We start from the raw sequence: 17,919 nt of genomic DNA, 5'->3' as shown, positions 1-17,919 counted from the left end.
AGGCCTGTCTTTTTGGGCGAAAAGGAGATGATCTGAGACCACAAATGTGTGTTGGTGTCAAAAAACAGCAGTGGCCTTCCTAATTCATTGCATGGAGCACTGGGAGTGATGTCTGGTAACTTGGTAAGGCGGTAGTGATTTGGCGTTCAGGGTTTTGATAGCGAGGTTTCATTTGCATTTTACATTAGTGCTATAGAGAGAAGGGTAAGTAGCACAACCAGCCAGTTAGGTTTTCAGGATACCCACAATGTATTTGCATGAGAAAGATTAGCATAGCAAGAAGCAGTGCAGGCAGATCTCTCGTGCATATTCATTGTGGGTATCCTGAAAACCTGACTGGCTGGTTGTGCCCTGAGGACTGGGTTGAGAGAGACTGCAGTATTGAATTTTTACTTTAGTTTGTAGCTTTTCATTGATCAGAATGGCTCTGGCGAATGCTTGAATCTTATTTCTTAATGTGACTTTTTTTTTTTTTTCCATCCTGTTCAGGAAACTTCTGTCGAGAGAGAAACAGCCACCTATCGACACCATCATTCGGGCTGGGTTAATTCCGAAGTTTGTGTCGTTCTTGAACAAAACAGACTGTAGCCCTATTCAGTTTGAAGCTTCCTGGGCTCTTACCAACATAGCCTCTGGGACTTCTGAGCAGACCAAGGCTGTTGTAGATGGAGGGGCCATCCCTGCATTTATTTCCCTCTTAGCGTCCCCTCACACGCACATCTGTGAGCAAGCAGTCTGGGCTCTAGGAAACATTGCAGGTACAGTCGACTACAATTCAAAATGTTCATACTTTAAAAAAAAAAAAAAAAAGACCCTTAACATCAAGACCTTTGTAATCTTAATTATCTTATGTATTTCATGGATGACAATATTTCTGAAAGACAATCTTTTAACTGATTTTGTTATGTAAGACACATTGAACCCGAGCTTAATTTGGGATAATGTTGGATTAGTGTCACAAATACATAGAGGAGCCCTGTGTCTTAAAGACTGGAAGACCTGTGTAATTTCACTCGACCTACCCAGAAAAGAGCATATCCCTTAGTATGTATGTACCACATTTTCGATTATCCAACAACCTACCTGTCCCGTTTACATTGGATAATCGAGGTTCTACTGCGTTGCTTATTTGTGACTTATTCTTGCTGTACACTGCCATGAGTGAATTCCTTCAAAAAGGCGGTAAATTAATCCTAATAAGTTATGTGTGTGCATCTTGACACGTAAGAGGTGGTGATACTTCAAAGAACCATCTTGACATTTTTATTATCTGCTGTAACGTGATTGTATCAAAGCTCTTCTTAGTGTGCCTGTTTTCGAGGTCTCCCTTTTTGCTGGAGCCAGAATATGGAATAGATTACCTCTAGAAGTAAAGCTTAATTTTTCTTTTAGGAAAACGTTAACTTCCTCAGCAATCCTCTAGACCGTTCAAGACGCTTGGGTTATGCACTCCTACCAGCAGAGGGAGACTGAGAACACTAAAACTTCTTATACAAGTAGCCTGTGCAGACCTTCTACTAACCAGTATTTTCTCAGTCTCGGCAGAGGGTAGATGTGTGCAGCCTGTGCAGGGTACTCAGTCTGGTAGGCCCGTTTGGGGTTTCTAGGTTGGGTTGTAAATGTTAGAGAACCCACACTTAGGACTTACACCCTGTAATAGAGATCCAAGGGGCTTCTTATTCCCTGTGGGGTGTCACACCCGGGTGGCTCGGTCCCTCCCCCTGTGCTCTTCCTCTGGAGGACTGCTTGACCTCTGCTACAGGCCTCGTTCTGTACCCTTGAGGCATTTAGGCATCAGCCACAAGGTTTAAAATAAAGGCGGCTATTTTGGCCGTTCTTGTGGCAGTCCAGAGATAAAACGTCTTCAAGGGCGTTCTTGCCTTAGGTGGTTTTGCCTATTAGTCTGTCAGAGCACAAAGCAACTGTTCATTTTTATTGTGTTCGCGGCCATTATGTGTAAGCTGGAGAGGTGCCAGTATTGCGCGAAGTGCGGCATTGAAGTGAAAGGTGCCCAATGTTGTCAGCGCTCTTGCCCCCGGGCTTTCCACTGAGTCGGCGGAGGTGTTGGGCGGCGATTTGACCGCACATTCCGGGCCGGCAACGACGGGAAACGCGGCCATTTTGGCTGTGCGTCCTGGGCCGGCCTCGACGGAGCCGTTTTTGGCGGGTAGCGCGGCCCTTTTGGCCATGCATTCCGTACCGGCGCCGGGGGACCCGTGTGTGGTGGGAAGCGCGCCTAGTTTAGCCGTGGATCACGCGATGGACCTGCCGCCTCAGGAGCAAGGGGGGTCCGTCGCGGAGACTGCGGGAAGTGTTGTTGGGGCTTCAGCAGCGTCTGGGGGGGGGGGTCTTGTTTCCCCCCTGAGTTTGTTTGGTCTCTGTATAATGCCTGGAGAGCTGGCCCCTTTCAGGCTGTTTGTTCCCCGGAAGCTGCTAGCTCAGTGGGAGTTAAGCGCCCGTGGGTGGATATTACGGAGCCTATGGAGATACTTTCTCTGCCTGGGTCAGAGGTTTGGAGTGACCCAGGAGAGGAGGATCTCTTACATGAGTCTGAGGATCAGGATGGGCTAAGACCTGGGGAAGATTCTTCAGTGGTTCGCGTTTTCCATAAGGAGGAGTTGTTAGAGCTCATTGATCAGGTGATCTCTACTTTGAAGTTTGCTCCGGCGGCCACTCCCTCTGCGGAGGGACCCCAGGTAGATCCCTTGGTTAAGGGGATTCAGAGAGCCTCCCATTCCTTTCCCATTAATTCTGACATTAGAGACATGGTTTTTCAGGAATGGTCTGTGCCGGAGGCTGCTTGTAAGGTGTCTAGGGCTATGGCGCGGCTGTATCCCTTGCCTCCGGAAGATTTGGCCCTGCTGAAACCACCTACTGTGGATGCGGTGGTTATGGCGGTTACTCTCTGGACTGCCACAAGAACGGCCAAAATAGCCGCCTTTTAAAAACATTTATTTTATTTTTTTAAACCTCGTTGCTGATGCCTAAATGCCTCAAGGGTACAGAACGAGGTCTGTAGCAGAGGTCAAGCGGTCCTCCAGAGGAAGAGCACAGGGAGAGGGACCCGGCCACCTGGGTGTGACACCCCACAGGGAATAAGAAGCCCCTTAGGACTTACACCCTGTAATAGAGATCCAAGTGTGGGTTCTCTAACATTTACAACCCAACCTAGAAACCCCAAACGGGCCTACAGGACTGAGTACACTGCACAGGCTGCACACATCTACCCTCTGCTGAGACTGAGAAAATACTGGTTAGCAGGGTTGCCAGCTGGGAAAAAATTTCCCAGCCCCAAAAGAGCCGTAAACCCGCCCGTAACCAATCCCCGCCCCCCGCGTCACTGAACCCCGCCCCCCCGCATCACCTAACCCTGCCTCCCATGTCACTAGCCCTGCCCCCACGTCATCCCTGACGTCAACCCCGCCACTGAAAGGCTTCTATTGGTCTAATTTGGACCAATAGAAGCCCCACAAAAGCTTCTATTGGACCGAATTGGACCAATAGAAGCCCTGGAAAAAAACGCCGAACTCGCACAGCGGCGACAGGAAAACCGCCAAAAAAACTGCATCCCGCGGCCGGTGAAATTTTCCTGCTGCCGCTGGCGAAAACCCGCCCACCTGGCATCTTTGCTGTTTAGTAGAAGGTCTGCACAGGCTACTTGTATAAGAAGTTTGTGTTCTCAGTCTCCCTCTGCATAACCCAAGCGTCTTGAACAGTCTGGAGGATCTAGAGGAAAGAAAATTAGCAGGTAAGGCCTAATTTTCACCTTATTTGAACAATAATTTCGTTTTTTTAAGATTTTTTTTTATGTTCAGTTTTTAAATGTATTATTTTTAAGTTTTAGTTAATATAATGTTGTTTATTTTCTCCTGATTTTGGAGAAAATAAACCATTTTGTAAACCATTTTGAATCCCTGTTCTTAGGAAAGCCACGTGACCCTTTTTAATTTATTCTCCTACTCAAAACATAGTTAATGACCATGTGGCCCATCCAGTCCGTCTAGAAAGGTGGCTAAGATTGAAGCTGCAACTCTCATGCAGGTTACCCACCCCCACTCTACCCTTTTTCTAAAATGTGAGGGTTTGTTTTTTTTAATTCCCTCCCCCCCCCCCCCCCCCCCCCATCCTCTTGCCATATAGGAAGCTGTTTATCCCATGCCACTTTTTGAATTCTTCCACTGTTTTGTCTCTACATCCTGTGGAAGAGCATTTCAGGCACCCACCACCCTTTCCATGAAAGTAGTTTCCTGATGTAGCTTTTAAGTTTCCCTACTTGCAGCTTCATTTCCTGTTCTTTGTAAAAGCATTTTTCAGTTCATACTTCAGTAAGACTAATGGAGTAGGCTAGCAGTTTGTTTTTCCTGCTGCTTGCTGTGGGTAGTAGGTTTTTGCAGTGTCTGCTTAGTGTTAATTAAGAAAATAAAAATGTGTGCATTTTGGAAGCTGTCCAGTTGATGGCGTTTGTCAGTCTTTACCTCAGTAGTGACGTTAGATTTTTTTTTTTGTCAATAGGTGACGGATCTGCTTATAGAGATATGGTTATTAAATATGGTGTGCTTGAGCCCCTCCTTGCTCTGCTTGCTGTACCGGACTTATTCTCACTGTCTGTAAGTAAAGCTGCTTCACTACCTCTCACTGGTATATGATGCATTTTTGTCTGTTAGAACCTGCACTCTCCCAGAACCACCCACCAGTTGGGTTTTCAGAATATTCCTAATTAATATGCATACCAATCCAACGTAACAACCATAGTAGCATATACTATGTTTGTTATAGAAAACACATCAAAGTACAGTAAGATATTTTTATGTAATCCAACATATTTATTTACTTTATTTATTTGGATTTTGCTCACACCTTTTTCAGTAGTAGCTGAAGGTGAGTTAGATTCGGGTACTCTGGATACTTCTCTGTCCCAGGAGGGCTCACAATCTAAGTTTGTACCTGAGGCAATGGAGGGTTAAGTGACTTGCCCAAGATCACAAGGAGCAGCAGTGGGATTTGAACTAGCCACCGCTGGATTGCAAGACTGGTGTTCTAACCTCTAGGCCACTCCTCCACCCCAAAGAATCTTGTTACTCTTTGGGGTTCTACATTGCTACACTTTGAAATTCTGCACAAAATCTTGTTATTCTTTAGAATCTTTATTTATTCAGATTTTGCTCACACCTTTTTCAGTAGTAGCTCAAGGTGAGTTACATTCAGGTACTCTGGATATTTCTCTGTCCCAGGAGGGCTCACAATCTAAGTTTGTACCTGAGGCAATGGAGGGTTAAGTGACTTGCCCAAGATCACACCTCTGGATTGCAAGACCAGTGCTCTAACCACTAGGCCACTCCTCCACTAGCAACAGTCCATCTAGAATCTCAAATAGTAGCAACATTCCAGAATCTCAAAAAGTGGCAACATTCCATGTAGAATCTTCCATAGTAGCAACATTCCATATATTCATTTATTTAGATTTTGCTCACACCTTTTTCAGTAGTAGCTCAAGGTGAATTACATTCAGGTACACTGGGTATTTCTCTGTCCCAGGAGGGCTCACAATCTAAGTTTGTACCTGAGGCAATGGAGGGTTAAGTGACTTGCCCAAGATCACAAGGAGCAGCAGTGGGATTTGAACTGGCCACCTCTGGATTGAAAGACCAGTGCTCTAACCACTAGGCCACTCCTCCTCTCCAGAATCTTGCTATTCTTTGGGGTTCTACATGGAATGTTGCTACTCTTTGAGATTCTGCATGGAATCTTGTCACTCTTTAAGATTCCAGAATCTATTTAGATTTTGCTCATACCTTTTCAGTAGTAGCTCAAGGTAAGGTACATTCAGGTATACTGGATATTTCTCTGTCCCAGGAGGGCTCACAATCTAAGTTTGTACCTGAGGCAATGGAGGGTTAAGTGACTTGTCCAAGATCCGAAGGAACAGCAGTGGGATTTGAACCGGCCACCCCTGGATTTCAAGATCTGTGCTCTAACTACTAGGCCACTCCTCCTCCACTCCTCACTCACTGCACTCATACATGCTCTCACACACAAACCTAGAGGTCTTGGTTTTTTTTTGTGTATTACAGATATGGAAACTTATACTTACGGGTTCACTCCTGATGTTTCATTGCATGTATCAAACACAAATACTAATATTTTCCTCCAAAAAAACATTGGTCTTGTATTTTAAATAGATCGCTCTAACATTGGTGCTCAATGAGTGTCCATAATTCAACAGTAGATAATATTCCAGAGCATATGGTGTAGCTAAGTTTCTTCCTTCTCAATTCTCAATTTAATGTCTGTATCTAATTCCAGCAGTATACAGTCCTCCATACATCTCCATGTATAATCTACAATAATAAAACTCACCCTCAACGTTCTGAGGACACTGACGTCAGTGAAGCCAAGCTCTGACTTCCTTCAAAAAGGTTCGAAGGTTCGTGGTGGTGAAGCCACCGAAATCGCTCCAGGCCCCGCCCTCGCGTCTAACGTCATGACGGGGGCGGAGCAATGCCAGAACAACGAAGGGGTTGGCCAGGGAGGGAGGAGGGTGTTGGCGACGAAAACCTTGCTAGCGCCCGTTTCATTTCCTCTGAAACGGGCTTCTTTTACTAGTGTTCAATATTTTGGATAGAATAAGCGAAAGAAGATGTTCTTATCTCAATATATCATGAGTTCTTTTTCCTCACTGTTCACTCGCCAACTGGCAGTGTCTTCCACACAAATTTGTGTTTCGACTGTCTGCATCATCAGGGGTTTCAACTGTAAAATAATAGTGAGGCTGTCAGATATACCCATATAACACATCAACTTCTCAATCTGTCTATACATTTCACCTACTATTCATACCGTGTGCTTGGGCATGTATGAGTGCGGTGAGTGATGACATATGTTGGATTACATACAAATATTTTAGTGTACTTTGATGTGTTTTCTATAATAAAGAAAAATATTTGTATAAGCTGCTATGGTAGTTACTTTGGATTGGCATAGATAGACTGTAACTAGATTGAAATTAAGATACTCGGATATTTGTGTGTGTAATGAATATTCATGAGACAGATTTGCATGCAAACCTGTCTTGTGCATATTGATAGTCATAATCGCAATAACCTTTAATTATAATCAATAATAATCTCATTTTAAACTCTCATCCATCCTTTCTCATTCTTCCACAGTAAAGCAACACACATGGGTAATATACCCACCTTTGTTCACAATGACGGGACACGCATATGTATGCTATGTCTATAAACGTTTCTTCCAAACGCTTCTAATAACTTATCATACTACAAGAGAGAGATTGTGAGCAAAGCCGGTGTATGTTATCCGTGTGTGTTGCTTTACTGTGGAAGAATGAGAAATTAAGTGAAGGATGGATGTGAGTTTTATTATTATTATAGGTATTTGTGATGCATAAAATTATGACTGTATATTAAAAATTCAGATACCCATATTAGTATATTGATGCATATTCATAAGGAATATCCTGAAAACCTGACAAGACAGGTTAGAAAACAGCTGCTGTAGAGCAAAGATTTCCAAGTCCAGTCCTGGCTTACCCCTAGCCGGTCAGGTTTTCAGGATATCAAGAATGAATATGCATGAATTTGATTTGCATGTACTGCCTCCAAATCTTTCGTGCATATTCATTGTGGATATCCTGAAACAGGGGCGTATCTGTGTGAGGCCACAGGGGCCTGGGCCCCCGCAGATTTCACCCTGGCCCCCCCTCCCGCCGCCAGTCCTCCCCCGCTGCCGTTTCTTACTTTTGCGCCGAGGTCCGCTTCCTCCTGCACCTTTAAAAATATTTCTTCAGCTGGCGGGGGACCCCAACCCCCCGCCAGCCAACCCGAGGTGACGTCTTTCAAGTTCTTCGTCCGCTGTGGCCGACGTGCTGGAGTTGAGTGGCTGAATCCAGTTCGGAGTCTGACGTCGTGCGACGTCAGACTCCGATCTAGATTCAGCCGCTCAACTCCAGCACGTCGGCCACGGCGGACGAAGAACTTGAAAGATGTCACCTCGGGTTGGCTGGCGGGGGGTGGAGAGAGTCGTTGGTGGCGGTGGGGGGAGGTCGGTGGTGGCGGCGGGGGGGGGGGGGGCTAAAATGTGCCCCCTGGCTCTGGCCCCCCCTACCGCCGGAGGCCAGATACGCCTCTGTCCTGAAAACCTGATTGATAAGGGGTACTCTATGATCGGACTTAGGGAAACACTGCTCTAGAGTATTTGTTCCCTGAAATATTTTAGAATGGTTCCATTTTCTTGTGTCAAAACCAAGGCTGTGGAGTCTGTACACCAAACCTTCGACTTTCTCTACTGTCTGACTCAGTGTCCTACTGATATTAGGCTTTAATCTCTCACTCTCTCTGTTAGTTTCATGAATGGACATATGCTTGGATCACAGATAACTGCTTGTAATAGCACTGTAGCTGATGACAGGACTGACTAGTTCACCGTCCTGTCTGGTCACCCAGGGATGTAGTTCAGCATCCAGCTTAACGGTGAGATGTGTAAGAGATCCACTGTTCTCAATCAGTGTGGCTGTCTCTCCCAGCTCTCAGGACACTCTTCCTGTGAAGGGACTGATACAGTGCAAATCACAACTTCAGTCACTCAAAGCTAGAAGCACGAACTCAAACATTTGGGAGGATTTTTAGGGGGGAGGGACCCAGCCACCTGAGTGTAGCGCCCCCCCCCCCCCCCCCCCAGGCTTACTGAGAACCCCCCATGGGCCTCAGCCTCCAACTTGAAGAGAAACACCGGAGCACAGAATGCATGGAATATAATAATAATTAAAGACAAAGGGAGAAATGTGAGAGAGAGAGAGACTGAAGGGTTCACCTGCTGGAGACTGAGAATACTGAATTTCACTCTAGCTGGACAGGGCTCTTATTGGCTCTCGTGAGATTCGGAATTCTCAGTCTCCACCTGCTGGAAGGAATGCACAACCCTGCTTCACGAGCTTATATGCTTTCCGCTAAAGCTGCTCCTAGTTATTACAACGCTTGCAACCCTCCAGGCCTGTTATGATTTTGTTTTTGTGAGCTGAAGATTCCATGTGCTTATTTTGTGGCTGCTTTATACGTTTTAGACTCATCCACTCTGTGAAGATTTTTTTTCTGACATGGCTCTTAAAGATAATCTCATTTTATGACATTTTGAGACTGCCTTTCATTGTAAGAATTGGTCCTTGGCCTCGAAACAGTCTCCTCTTTAGGATATAGGTATTGAGTCTCATCTCATTTCAGGTCTCTATATACAGCAGTTGGAAAACACATTAGTGTAAAAAGGAGCACTGTGCTGGCCCATGATATGTTGCAGAATCTTTCAGAAGTAATTGGAAACGATTACATCTACTACTACTTATCATTTCTATAGTGCTACTAGACGTACTCAGCACTGTACACCTGAACATGAAGAGACAGTCCCTGCTCGACAGAGCTTACAATCTAATTAGGACAGACAAACAAGAGATAAGGGAATATATGTAATTCCTGTAGTATTCTAAGCCAATTGACAAAATCTGTTAAAAACAACAAGCTTGTAATGTGACATTGTAAGGACACTTCACTGAATGCTTTCGAGTTTATGAACAGTCTTTCAAGTGTGACTTTTACCCAGTTTGTGGTGTTGGGGGAGGGGATTAGGTCCAGATAATCGGTTTACAGTTTTCTGCGTTTATTTTCGATCTGGTGGTTGGGGGGGGGGGGGGGGGGGTTGGGTTTGCTTTCTTTTCTTTTTTGTTTTTCTTGTGATTTCTTAGTTTTTCTGATTAGTTCTCTGTGTTTCAGTCTGGATATTTGCGCAATATCACCTGGACCCTATCAAATCTGTGTCGGAACAAGAACCCAGCTCCTCCTCTGGACACAATCCAGCAGATCCTACCGACCCTGATCCGGCTTCTTCACCACGATGACAAGGAGGTCTTGGCAGATGCATGTTGGGCCATCTCCTACCTTACAGACGGTACGAATGATCGCATCGAAGTCGTGGTCAAGACTGGAGCGGTGCCACAGATCGTGAAGCTGCTGGGTTGTGGTGACTTGGCCATAATGGTGAGCTACACGTTGTCGTAAACACCCTTTAAGACATAACTAAAATTGGTTGTACAGCCCTTTGGGGGGGAAGGGTTCCCATTCATAGAGTAGACTCCCCAGGCAGCAGATAACAATATCTTTTTGTACAGAGCTCCAAGCTGTCACATGAGCAGAAACTGCCAGCCGCTGTCCTTATCTTTATCCTCTCCCTTTCTCAAAAAGTCATTTGAAGCTGTAAGACATTGCAGTGGTTATGGCAGTCTTAGTTTGGGTTTGTTTTTTTTTTTTTTTTTTTTCCTCAGTGTAAGTTTTTGCCCACTAGGCTGTTCAGGTAACTCCATTCAAATTAACCCAATTGTGTTTTGAATCTGTGTGTGTCTTTTTACACCGGAAAAGGAGGTCAGCCACTGGTAGACCACCCGAACCCTCGTCCACTCGCTCGTTACCTCTCGTCTTGACTATTGCAACCTTCTCCTCGCTGGCCTCCCGCTTAGCCACCTATCCCCCCTTCAATCTGTCCAAAATTCCGCCGCACATCTTATCTACCGCGTGAACCGATACTCTCATATCACCCCTCTCCTCAAGTCGCTTCACTGGCTCCCGATCCGCTACCGTATTCAGTTCAAGCTTCTCCTATTGACCTTCAAGTGCACTCAATCTGCAGCCCCCCCATTACCTCTCTACCCTCCTCTCCCCGTATGTTCCCACCCGTAACCTCCGCTCTCAGAACAAATCACTCCTATCTATACCCTTCTCCACCACCGCTAACTCCAGACTCCGCCCCTTCTGCTTCGCAGCACCTTATGCCTGGAACAGACTTCCCGAGCCCATGCGCCCTCCCTGCCCACTTTCAAGTCCTTACTCAAAGCCCATCTCTTCTCCCTTGCTTTTGGCGCCTAACCACCTTCCCCATTCATGATACCTACACTGACTACATAGTTTGTCACCTTTAGATTGTAAGCTCTCTTGAGCAGGGACTGTCCTTCCCCATGTTTAAACTTGTACAGCACTGCGTAACCCTGGCAGCGCTATAGAAATGCTAAGTAGTAGTAGCAATCCCTGTGACTTTGTGTTGAATTAGCCTTCCTATAAGGTAAAATGATGACCTGACACTTGGATGGGGTCAAAACATGACTGGCACCTCCAGCTACCGTGTTTCCCCGAAAATAAGACACTGTCTTATATTAATTTTTGCCCCCAAAAATGCGCTAGGTCTTATTTTCAGGGGCTGTCTTATTTTTCGGGGAAACATTGGGATTGGATCGGGGTTGGCCCGCCCGCCCTCCGTCGCTCCTGGAACTAACCTTAAACGCCTCCTTTCACCTTCGCAGCAGCAGGGCAGGCCACTCCTTCCTTCCGTGTCCCGCCCTCGCCTGACGTAACGTCCGCGAGGGCGGGGCACGGAAGGAAGGAGAGGTCTGCCCTGCTGCTGCTTGCTGCAAAGGTGAAAGGAGGCGTTTAAGGTTAGTTCCGGGAGCGACGGAGGGGGGGCCCGGTGGCCTCGGGTGGGGGGGGGGGGCGGCCTTGTCCGGCTCTCGGCGGCCCTGCTTTCAAACAAAAATTTGCTAGGTCTTACTTTCGGGGGAGGCCTTATATCTACCAATTCAGGAAAACCTCTACTAGGTCTTACTTTCGGGGAAACAGGGTAGCAACCTAAGAGTGAAGTTTGAGGAAGATTAGTCCTAAATCTTGAATCTAAGAATGACTTCCGTATCTAGATGCCCTCATGAATGTTGTGGGCAGTGATTGTAGTTACCATGGAATGAAGTAGCTGACGGGTTTTTGTTTTGTTTTTTTTTCTCCTCTTTCCTATAGACGCCTTCCTTAAGAGCAATAGGAAATATTGTAACAGGTACAGATGAGCAGACGCAGGTGGTTTTGGAATCGGGAGCTTTAACTGTATTCCCAAGTCTATTGACACATCATAAAAGTAATATCCAGAAAGAGGCTGCTTGGACACTATCCAACATTACTGCTGGGCGGCAGGATCAGATTCAGCTTGTGGTCACTCATGGGCTTATTCCACCCCTTGTAGAACTTCTGAAGAAGGTAAGTCTCTCCAGTTACTTACACTCTTTTCCCCCACCCCCTCCGTGTTTTCTCCCCTTTTTTTCTGCACTTTAGACAGGAAGAGAGATTCATGCAGGCAGTCACCTGGCTATTTGGGGTATAAGGTTGTTGGGCAGTGAGATCAGCTTTGATGTTGGTCCTGAGCCAGGACTGGCCCCTTTTACCTAGATGACCATCTTGAGCATGGGCTCGGAGGTTCCACGTGCTTTCTGTTTTAGTACTGCAGCCTGGGTTGTAGCTGAGGAGTGAAAGGAGATTCTAAATGAAGGGGAAGGGAGAGTTGGTGAAAAATTCAGGACTAAGAGGTTAGGGAAGGAAAAAGATGAAAATGGTGATGGGCTAGGAAGAAGGCAAGAGTCTGGATGGGGGTGACATCTGATGAGAGAATTAGAAAAATCCAACAGAAGACAGCTGCAAGGGAAAGATCAATGTCTGAGGGATGTGGGGGGGGGGGGGGGGGGTGGAAGCAAACAAACAATGCACTGGAAGAAACAGTTGGCTCCCTCAGAGCTGGACTGGACTCTGAAACTTTCCCTGGTCGGGGAACTGGAGCAGCTAACGGACAAAAGAATGGGAAGGTACAACCCATCTTCTGAACTGTGGTCTCGATTTCAGCGATTAACCCAATAAGGACAGTTGTAATAGAGCTGGGAGGAGGGGGGGGGGGGGGGGAAATGGATAAGTTTACATTGCTGTATTGTGATGATTGTTAATAAAAATATTCAAACATTAAAAAAAAAAAAAGACGACAGAGGAAAATGAAAACTAGAGGCCGACCAAAGCTGTTTGTGCTTTTTATTTTTGTTTCCCCCCCCCCCCCCCCCCCAGTTTCAGCTGAAACCAAAACTGTTGCCAAAACTAGACGCTTGGTTTCAGCCAAAACAAACAAGGCTTATTTTGGTTGTATGGATGTGAACAAACATTGAATAAGTAATAAAAGATGACCATAATCACTTTGTCAATACATTTTGCTTCCTGACTGTCATCTGTGAATGGTATTCAGTGGGGGAGAATAGGCTCTTTCCAATCAATGGGGGAGACTTAAGTGCACCTCCACACTTTGTGTGGTCCCTCCTGTTCAATGGTATTCAGTGGCCCAGCATAGTTGCAAGTATCTGCTGGATTAAAGCTGCAGGTACCGTGGGCTCATCTGCAGTCCCAACTCATGGGGGCAGCTGGGAGTTGTAGTCCAGAAGGGCTATGCGCCGGAGCTTGAGAGGCATTGGTGCACTCGCTTTCCCAGCAGCAGCAGTGTGACACGGAATCATTGGCTGCAATGGCTGATGTACATCCTATCTGTTAGGTTTTTTTTAACATGCAACTTTGATTGTTGGGGAGGAGAAGGTGGTGGTCATTTTGTACAGGAACATTTTTATACATTTGACTGCGATGGTAGGTGAATTTAGGAAACCACTTGAAAACATTTCTGCTTTATTTTATTGTTCGAATGTGAGCATCGACGTAGTCTTCAACATTTATTTTTGATAAATGCAGGGTGACTTCAAGTGCCAAAAGGAAGCTGTGTGGGCTGTGACCAACTTTACAAGCGGTGGGACGATCGACCAGGTCGTGTATCTCGTCCAGGCTGGTGTGATGGAGCCCTTGGTCAACCTCTTAATGGCAAAAGATAGCAAAACTGTCCTTGTCATTCTGGATGCCATCACTAATATCTTTCTGGTAAGAGCTTATTAATTCCAGGAGCCTATGGGGGGGAAGGGGGGCAGTGGTTAACGTTTAGACTGGTCCAAGTAATAAGTTACTGGTTTGCTGGACCATGTCCATAGACCTGTGTATGTTAAGTTTTGGAGATATTGCCTTTATACAACAACCTAATTTATGTCATGCCGCCTTTCTGGTGGGAAATTTTAAAGATTTTATCTCTAGAAGAGTCTCAGTAGCTCTCACTAGTTACACTTGATTCAGGTTCTTTGTGTCGTGGGTGTTGGGTCTGTTGAGTTCAAGTGGCCACAACGGAAGCATTCCCTCGTTAGCTTCTGTTTGATTCCACAGATATCACAAGGGCATAAGTAATATTTCGTGGTCAGAGGTTTGCTCAACAAGTCAGTTTAGCTAACTAAAGATGATTCAGACCCCTTCTGTAGCTATGTATTGACGATAAATACGGCAACATTTTTAACTAAAATTGAGCTGAAGTTCTGAAGCTTATAAGCTGCGAAGACCAAAATCTGGGCTCGTATAGAACTTATTGCAAATAATAGGAGATAGTTCTGAATGTTCTCCACATCACCATGTGATGAACGATCAGCATCGGAGACTTTGGTCTTTGGATGAGCGTTCTGCCATTGTGTTGGGAAGCAATTATGTACGTAGCTAGGAGAAGACTAGACAAGGACCAGAGATGTGTGATTTCCCCCCCCCCTTCCCCTTCTTCCCCTTCTGTTGAATGGGTAATGAGGTTTCATGAGAAGGAAGAGAACAGAGCATTCATTCAGGTCCCTTTTTTAGGAAGGGAAAGGCAGACCACAGTGTAAGGAAATGCAGCTACACCAAGAGTTTTTATATGAGAAATCTCATGAACATAATAGCCATACTGGATCAGACCAGTGGTCCATCTAGCCCAATATCCTGTTTCCAACAGCGGCCAATCCAGGCCAGCAACCCAAATAGCAACATTCCATGCTACCAATCTCCGGGCAAAAGGTGGCCAGGAACTTGTCCAAACTCGTTCGCTAACCGCTGTTACCACTCGTCCGGCAGCGAGTTCTAGAGCTTAACTATTCGCTGAGTGAAAACATATTTCCTCCTCCTTTTGTTTAAAGGTATTTCCATGTAACCTCATTGAGAGTCCCCTTGTCAAATGGTGGTTGATGTTTTCACAGGCTGCTGACAAACTGGGTGAAACAGAGAGACTTTGCATCCTGGTGGAAGAGTGTGGAGGCCTGGACAGGATTGAAGCACTCCAGTCTCATGAAAACGAAATGATCTACAAGGCAGCCTCCAGCATCATAGAAAAATATTTCTCAGCAGAGGTGAGTGTTGCCGGCACAGAGTGGAAATGATGGCTTGTAATGCTAATTGACTTGAGGGTTCATCCTGGTGCAATTTACATCTTTTGTCAGCAGTGTGTTTCTCATGGAAAGGGGCTTTTATGCACAGAAGTTCACTTTACTCTCCTGGTGAACACTATACACACCGAGGGCATGGGTTGTTTTTATAGATCTGATTCCATTATTAGGTTTTTAGCTGGGAAAAAAATTGTATTTTATTATAATTAGATGTTCTGTTGAATATCTACCCCACTTTATTTATTTTATATTCTCAATATGTAATTAAACTCTAATTTGTTGCCAGAGAATATGATAAAAGCAGTTAGCTTGGCAGGGTTTAAAAAAAAAAGCTTGGATAATTTTCTAAAAGAAAATTCCACAAGATGGATGGATTTGGGAAAATCTACTGCTTATTTCTAGGATAAGCAGCATAAAATCTTTTTTTTTGGGGGGTGGGGGCTTGATGGACCTTCAGTCTATTTGAGAGGTTCCTGCCCGCTTAAGCCCCAATCAGTGGGTCAGATGGAGATAATCAGTGCTGCTGAATATCCCTCCTCTAACCACACGACACTGTGTTTAGTGTTGTGGCAGAGCTGCACAAAAAGCAGTCCTATCGTTGCCTGGTATGGTATGCGGATACCGACCCAGAATTTTGGGTCCATGAATGACATTGCCCTGGATATGGTCCAGCATTGAATTTCCAGGTGTAGTTCAGCCTTTGGCTCTTAAAACTGTTGTCAACCGTGGGCTGAAGATCGCTCGGAATGTTTCAGTGCTTTTTGTTTCTGGCTCAGATGTTAATACTTTTTTTTTTTAACCAGTTGAATCAAATATATGCGCTTTTGTGTAGCCGAGGAGATTCAAAAGTAGCACAAAGCAGCAGAATTGCCAAGGGGATCAAGGAGAAGAACCAGGGGAACCGATGGATTATCCAGGGCAATGTGGAATTTTTGTTTTTTTTCCCAACCTGGTTGTGAAGTAGTTTGTTTCAACAGTTTTTAATGATGACTTTCCTGTGATTCCCATCCAACAGTATATACATATCAAGTGCAGACAGAGAATACAGAATTGTGACCCCACCCCCCCCATCCCTCTGTTAAGAAATACATACATTCTCCATTATTAAATAAACTGAGCAGAATTGCAAAGTATCAATTAACTTCATTCAATGTCAGAACCTTCTCCCAAATCCCCCACCCCTTATCTCTTCCAAGTTAACTTGCAACTAGTTATAATAAACAAGAACGGCACCCCAACATAATAGACCATGACAAAAAAAAAACCAAGACAAAATAGACTCTACACAAAAAAGGGCAGGGAAACCTCCTTAATCGAGCTGGATTATCATGTCAAGCAGATTTATGATTCTCACTAGATACCAAGTGTGGATGGTGAAGTCAAGCCGTAGGCAGGTGCCAGGACTTTCAAGTCACAAGCAGTGGCATAGCCACAGGTGGGCCTGGGTGGGCCAGGGCCCACCCAAAAGTAGCACATATTTAGTGGTAGCTGGTGGGTATCCCAAGGTCCGCCAGCTGAAGGCTTCCCTCTGATGGTAACAAAAACACTACTCTCCACAATACCGGTACCTGCATATGGTGGAAAGAAGCATTTTCCCGCCAGCTGAGATTTTTTTTTTGGTGGTCGGGGTGGGGGAGAACACTTGGTGCCCACCTAGTTCTTGCCTAGGCCCACCCAAAATCTTTTTTCTGGCTACGCCCCTGGTGACAAGCCGTGGACTTTCTCACTAAATCTATTTCATCGGACCCTTTTGTCAGGAGTCTATTTTGTCAGGGACTTTTATGTCGGGAACTTTTTTGACCGGTTTGTTTTGACAGGGTGCCAACAGTTTAGAGTGTCAAGTATAATATTCATGAGAAATCCCAAACCATTTGGTAGGATGTGAACTAGGTTAAAAACCATATTTCTAGGATTGACAATGAATGCATCTGCTCTGTGGACCTCTTGTATTGATTGATTGTCTCTTACCCTTTAGGAGGATGAAGATGAAAATGTCGTACCAGAGTCTACCTCAGATGGCTTCTCTTTCCAGGTTCAAGACACTAACCCTGACACCTTTGACTTCTAGATTCCAGCTTTGGTTCTGTAGCTGACTTGAAGTTCTGTGGGAGGTTTTTTTTGTTTGTTTGTTTTTTCTTTATCATTTTTTTTGTTTCTACTATTAGAGATCTTATTCTGTGAATTTGTAGCACTTTCCTCTCCTTGATGTATACTTGAACACTTTGTTTACAAACAGTGTATATACTGTAATGTGAAGCTTGTAAATCCTGACTTTACATATGTTTGAATGTGTTGTAAATATTTCTAAAATTAAACAGGTTTCAGAGCTTAGCTGCTATCTGGAGCTGATCTGCACATGATTCCACAGTCCAAACAGAGTTGTTATTTTGACCGCTGCTGTCCTTTGAATGTTATATTGTGAGGGTGTTTTTCTCAAGCAACCCTTAAAAAGGCTAATTTAGTTTAATTTATTAGTATGAATTTGTCGTTTTGCCCTGGGTCCTTTTTTGGGCCCCATTTCCCCCCAATGGAAACGATTTCTCCATTAACTGTAGACACTGATGATGCATTGAGAACAGATTCCAGCTTGGATGTCTGATCTAGAACTCAGAAAATGCCGGAAGATTTTCACGGGGCATGTTTGGAGGGTTTCTTTTGCTGATGCTTCACTCAGAACAACAGAACACAATCCTGCTGTATTACAAAAAAAATAATCCAAGGGATGGAAGATGATAGGGGAGGCAAAAGAAGATTGGAGGGTGGCCCATGTTAACGCCAGTTTTTAAAATGGGTTCCAA

General features: G+C 45.0%; 1 protein-coding gene across 2 annotated transcripts in view; it reads left to right on the top strand.

Moving 5' to 3' along the window:
- KPNA2 (karyopherin subunit alpha 2) overlaps window positions 1-17,481 on the top strand; it is a 39,416-nt gene extending 21,935 nt beyond the window's left edge. For both annotated transcript variants that reach the window (XM_030208435.1, XM_030208434.1), the window contains exons 5-11: window positions 490-758; window positions 4,513-4,607; window positions 9,780-10,043; window positions 11,841-12,074; window positions 13,590-13,772; window positions 14,936-15,085; window positions 17,097-17,481. In XM_030208435.1, coding sequence (XP_030064295.1) covers window positions 490-758; window positions 4,513-4,607; window positions 9,780-10,043; window positions 11,841-12,074; window positions 13,590-13,772; window positions 14,936-15,085; window positions 17,097-17,189 — 1,288 coding nt within the window. In that variant the 3' untranslated portion in view covers window positions 17,190-17,481. The remainder of the gene's footprint in view (window positions 1-489; window positions 759-4,512; window positions 4,608-9,779; window positions 10,044-11,840; window positions 12,075-13,589; window positions 13,773-14,935; window positions 15,086-17,096) is intronic.
- The last annotated feature ends 438 nt before the right edge of the window (window positions 17,482-17,919 follow it).

Source organism: Microcaecilia unicolor, chromosome 6 (assembly GCF_901765095.1).
Source record: "Microcaecilia unicolor chromosome 6, aMicUni1.1, whole genome shotgun sequence".
In the NCBI taxonomy this organism is placed as follows: Eukaryota; Metazoa; Chordata; class Amphibia; order Gymnophiona; family Siphonopidae; genus Microcaecilia; species Microcaecilia unicolor.
This window is presented reverse-complemented; position numbering and strand designations above follow the sequence as displayed.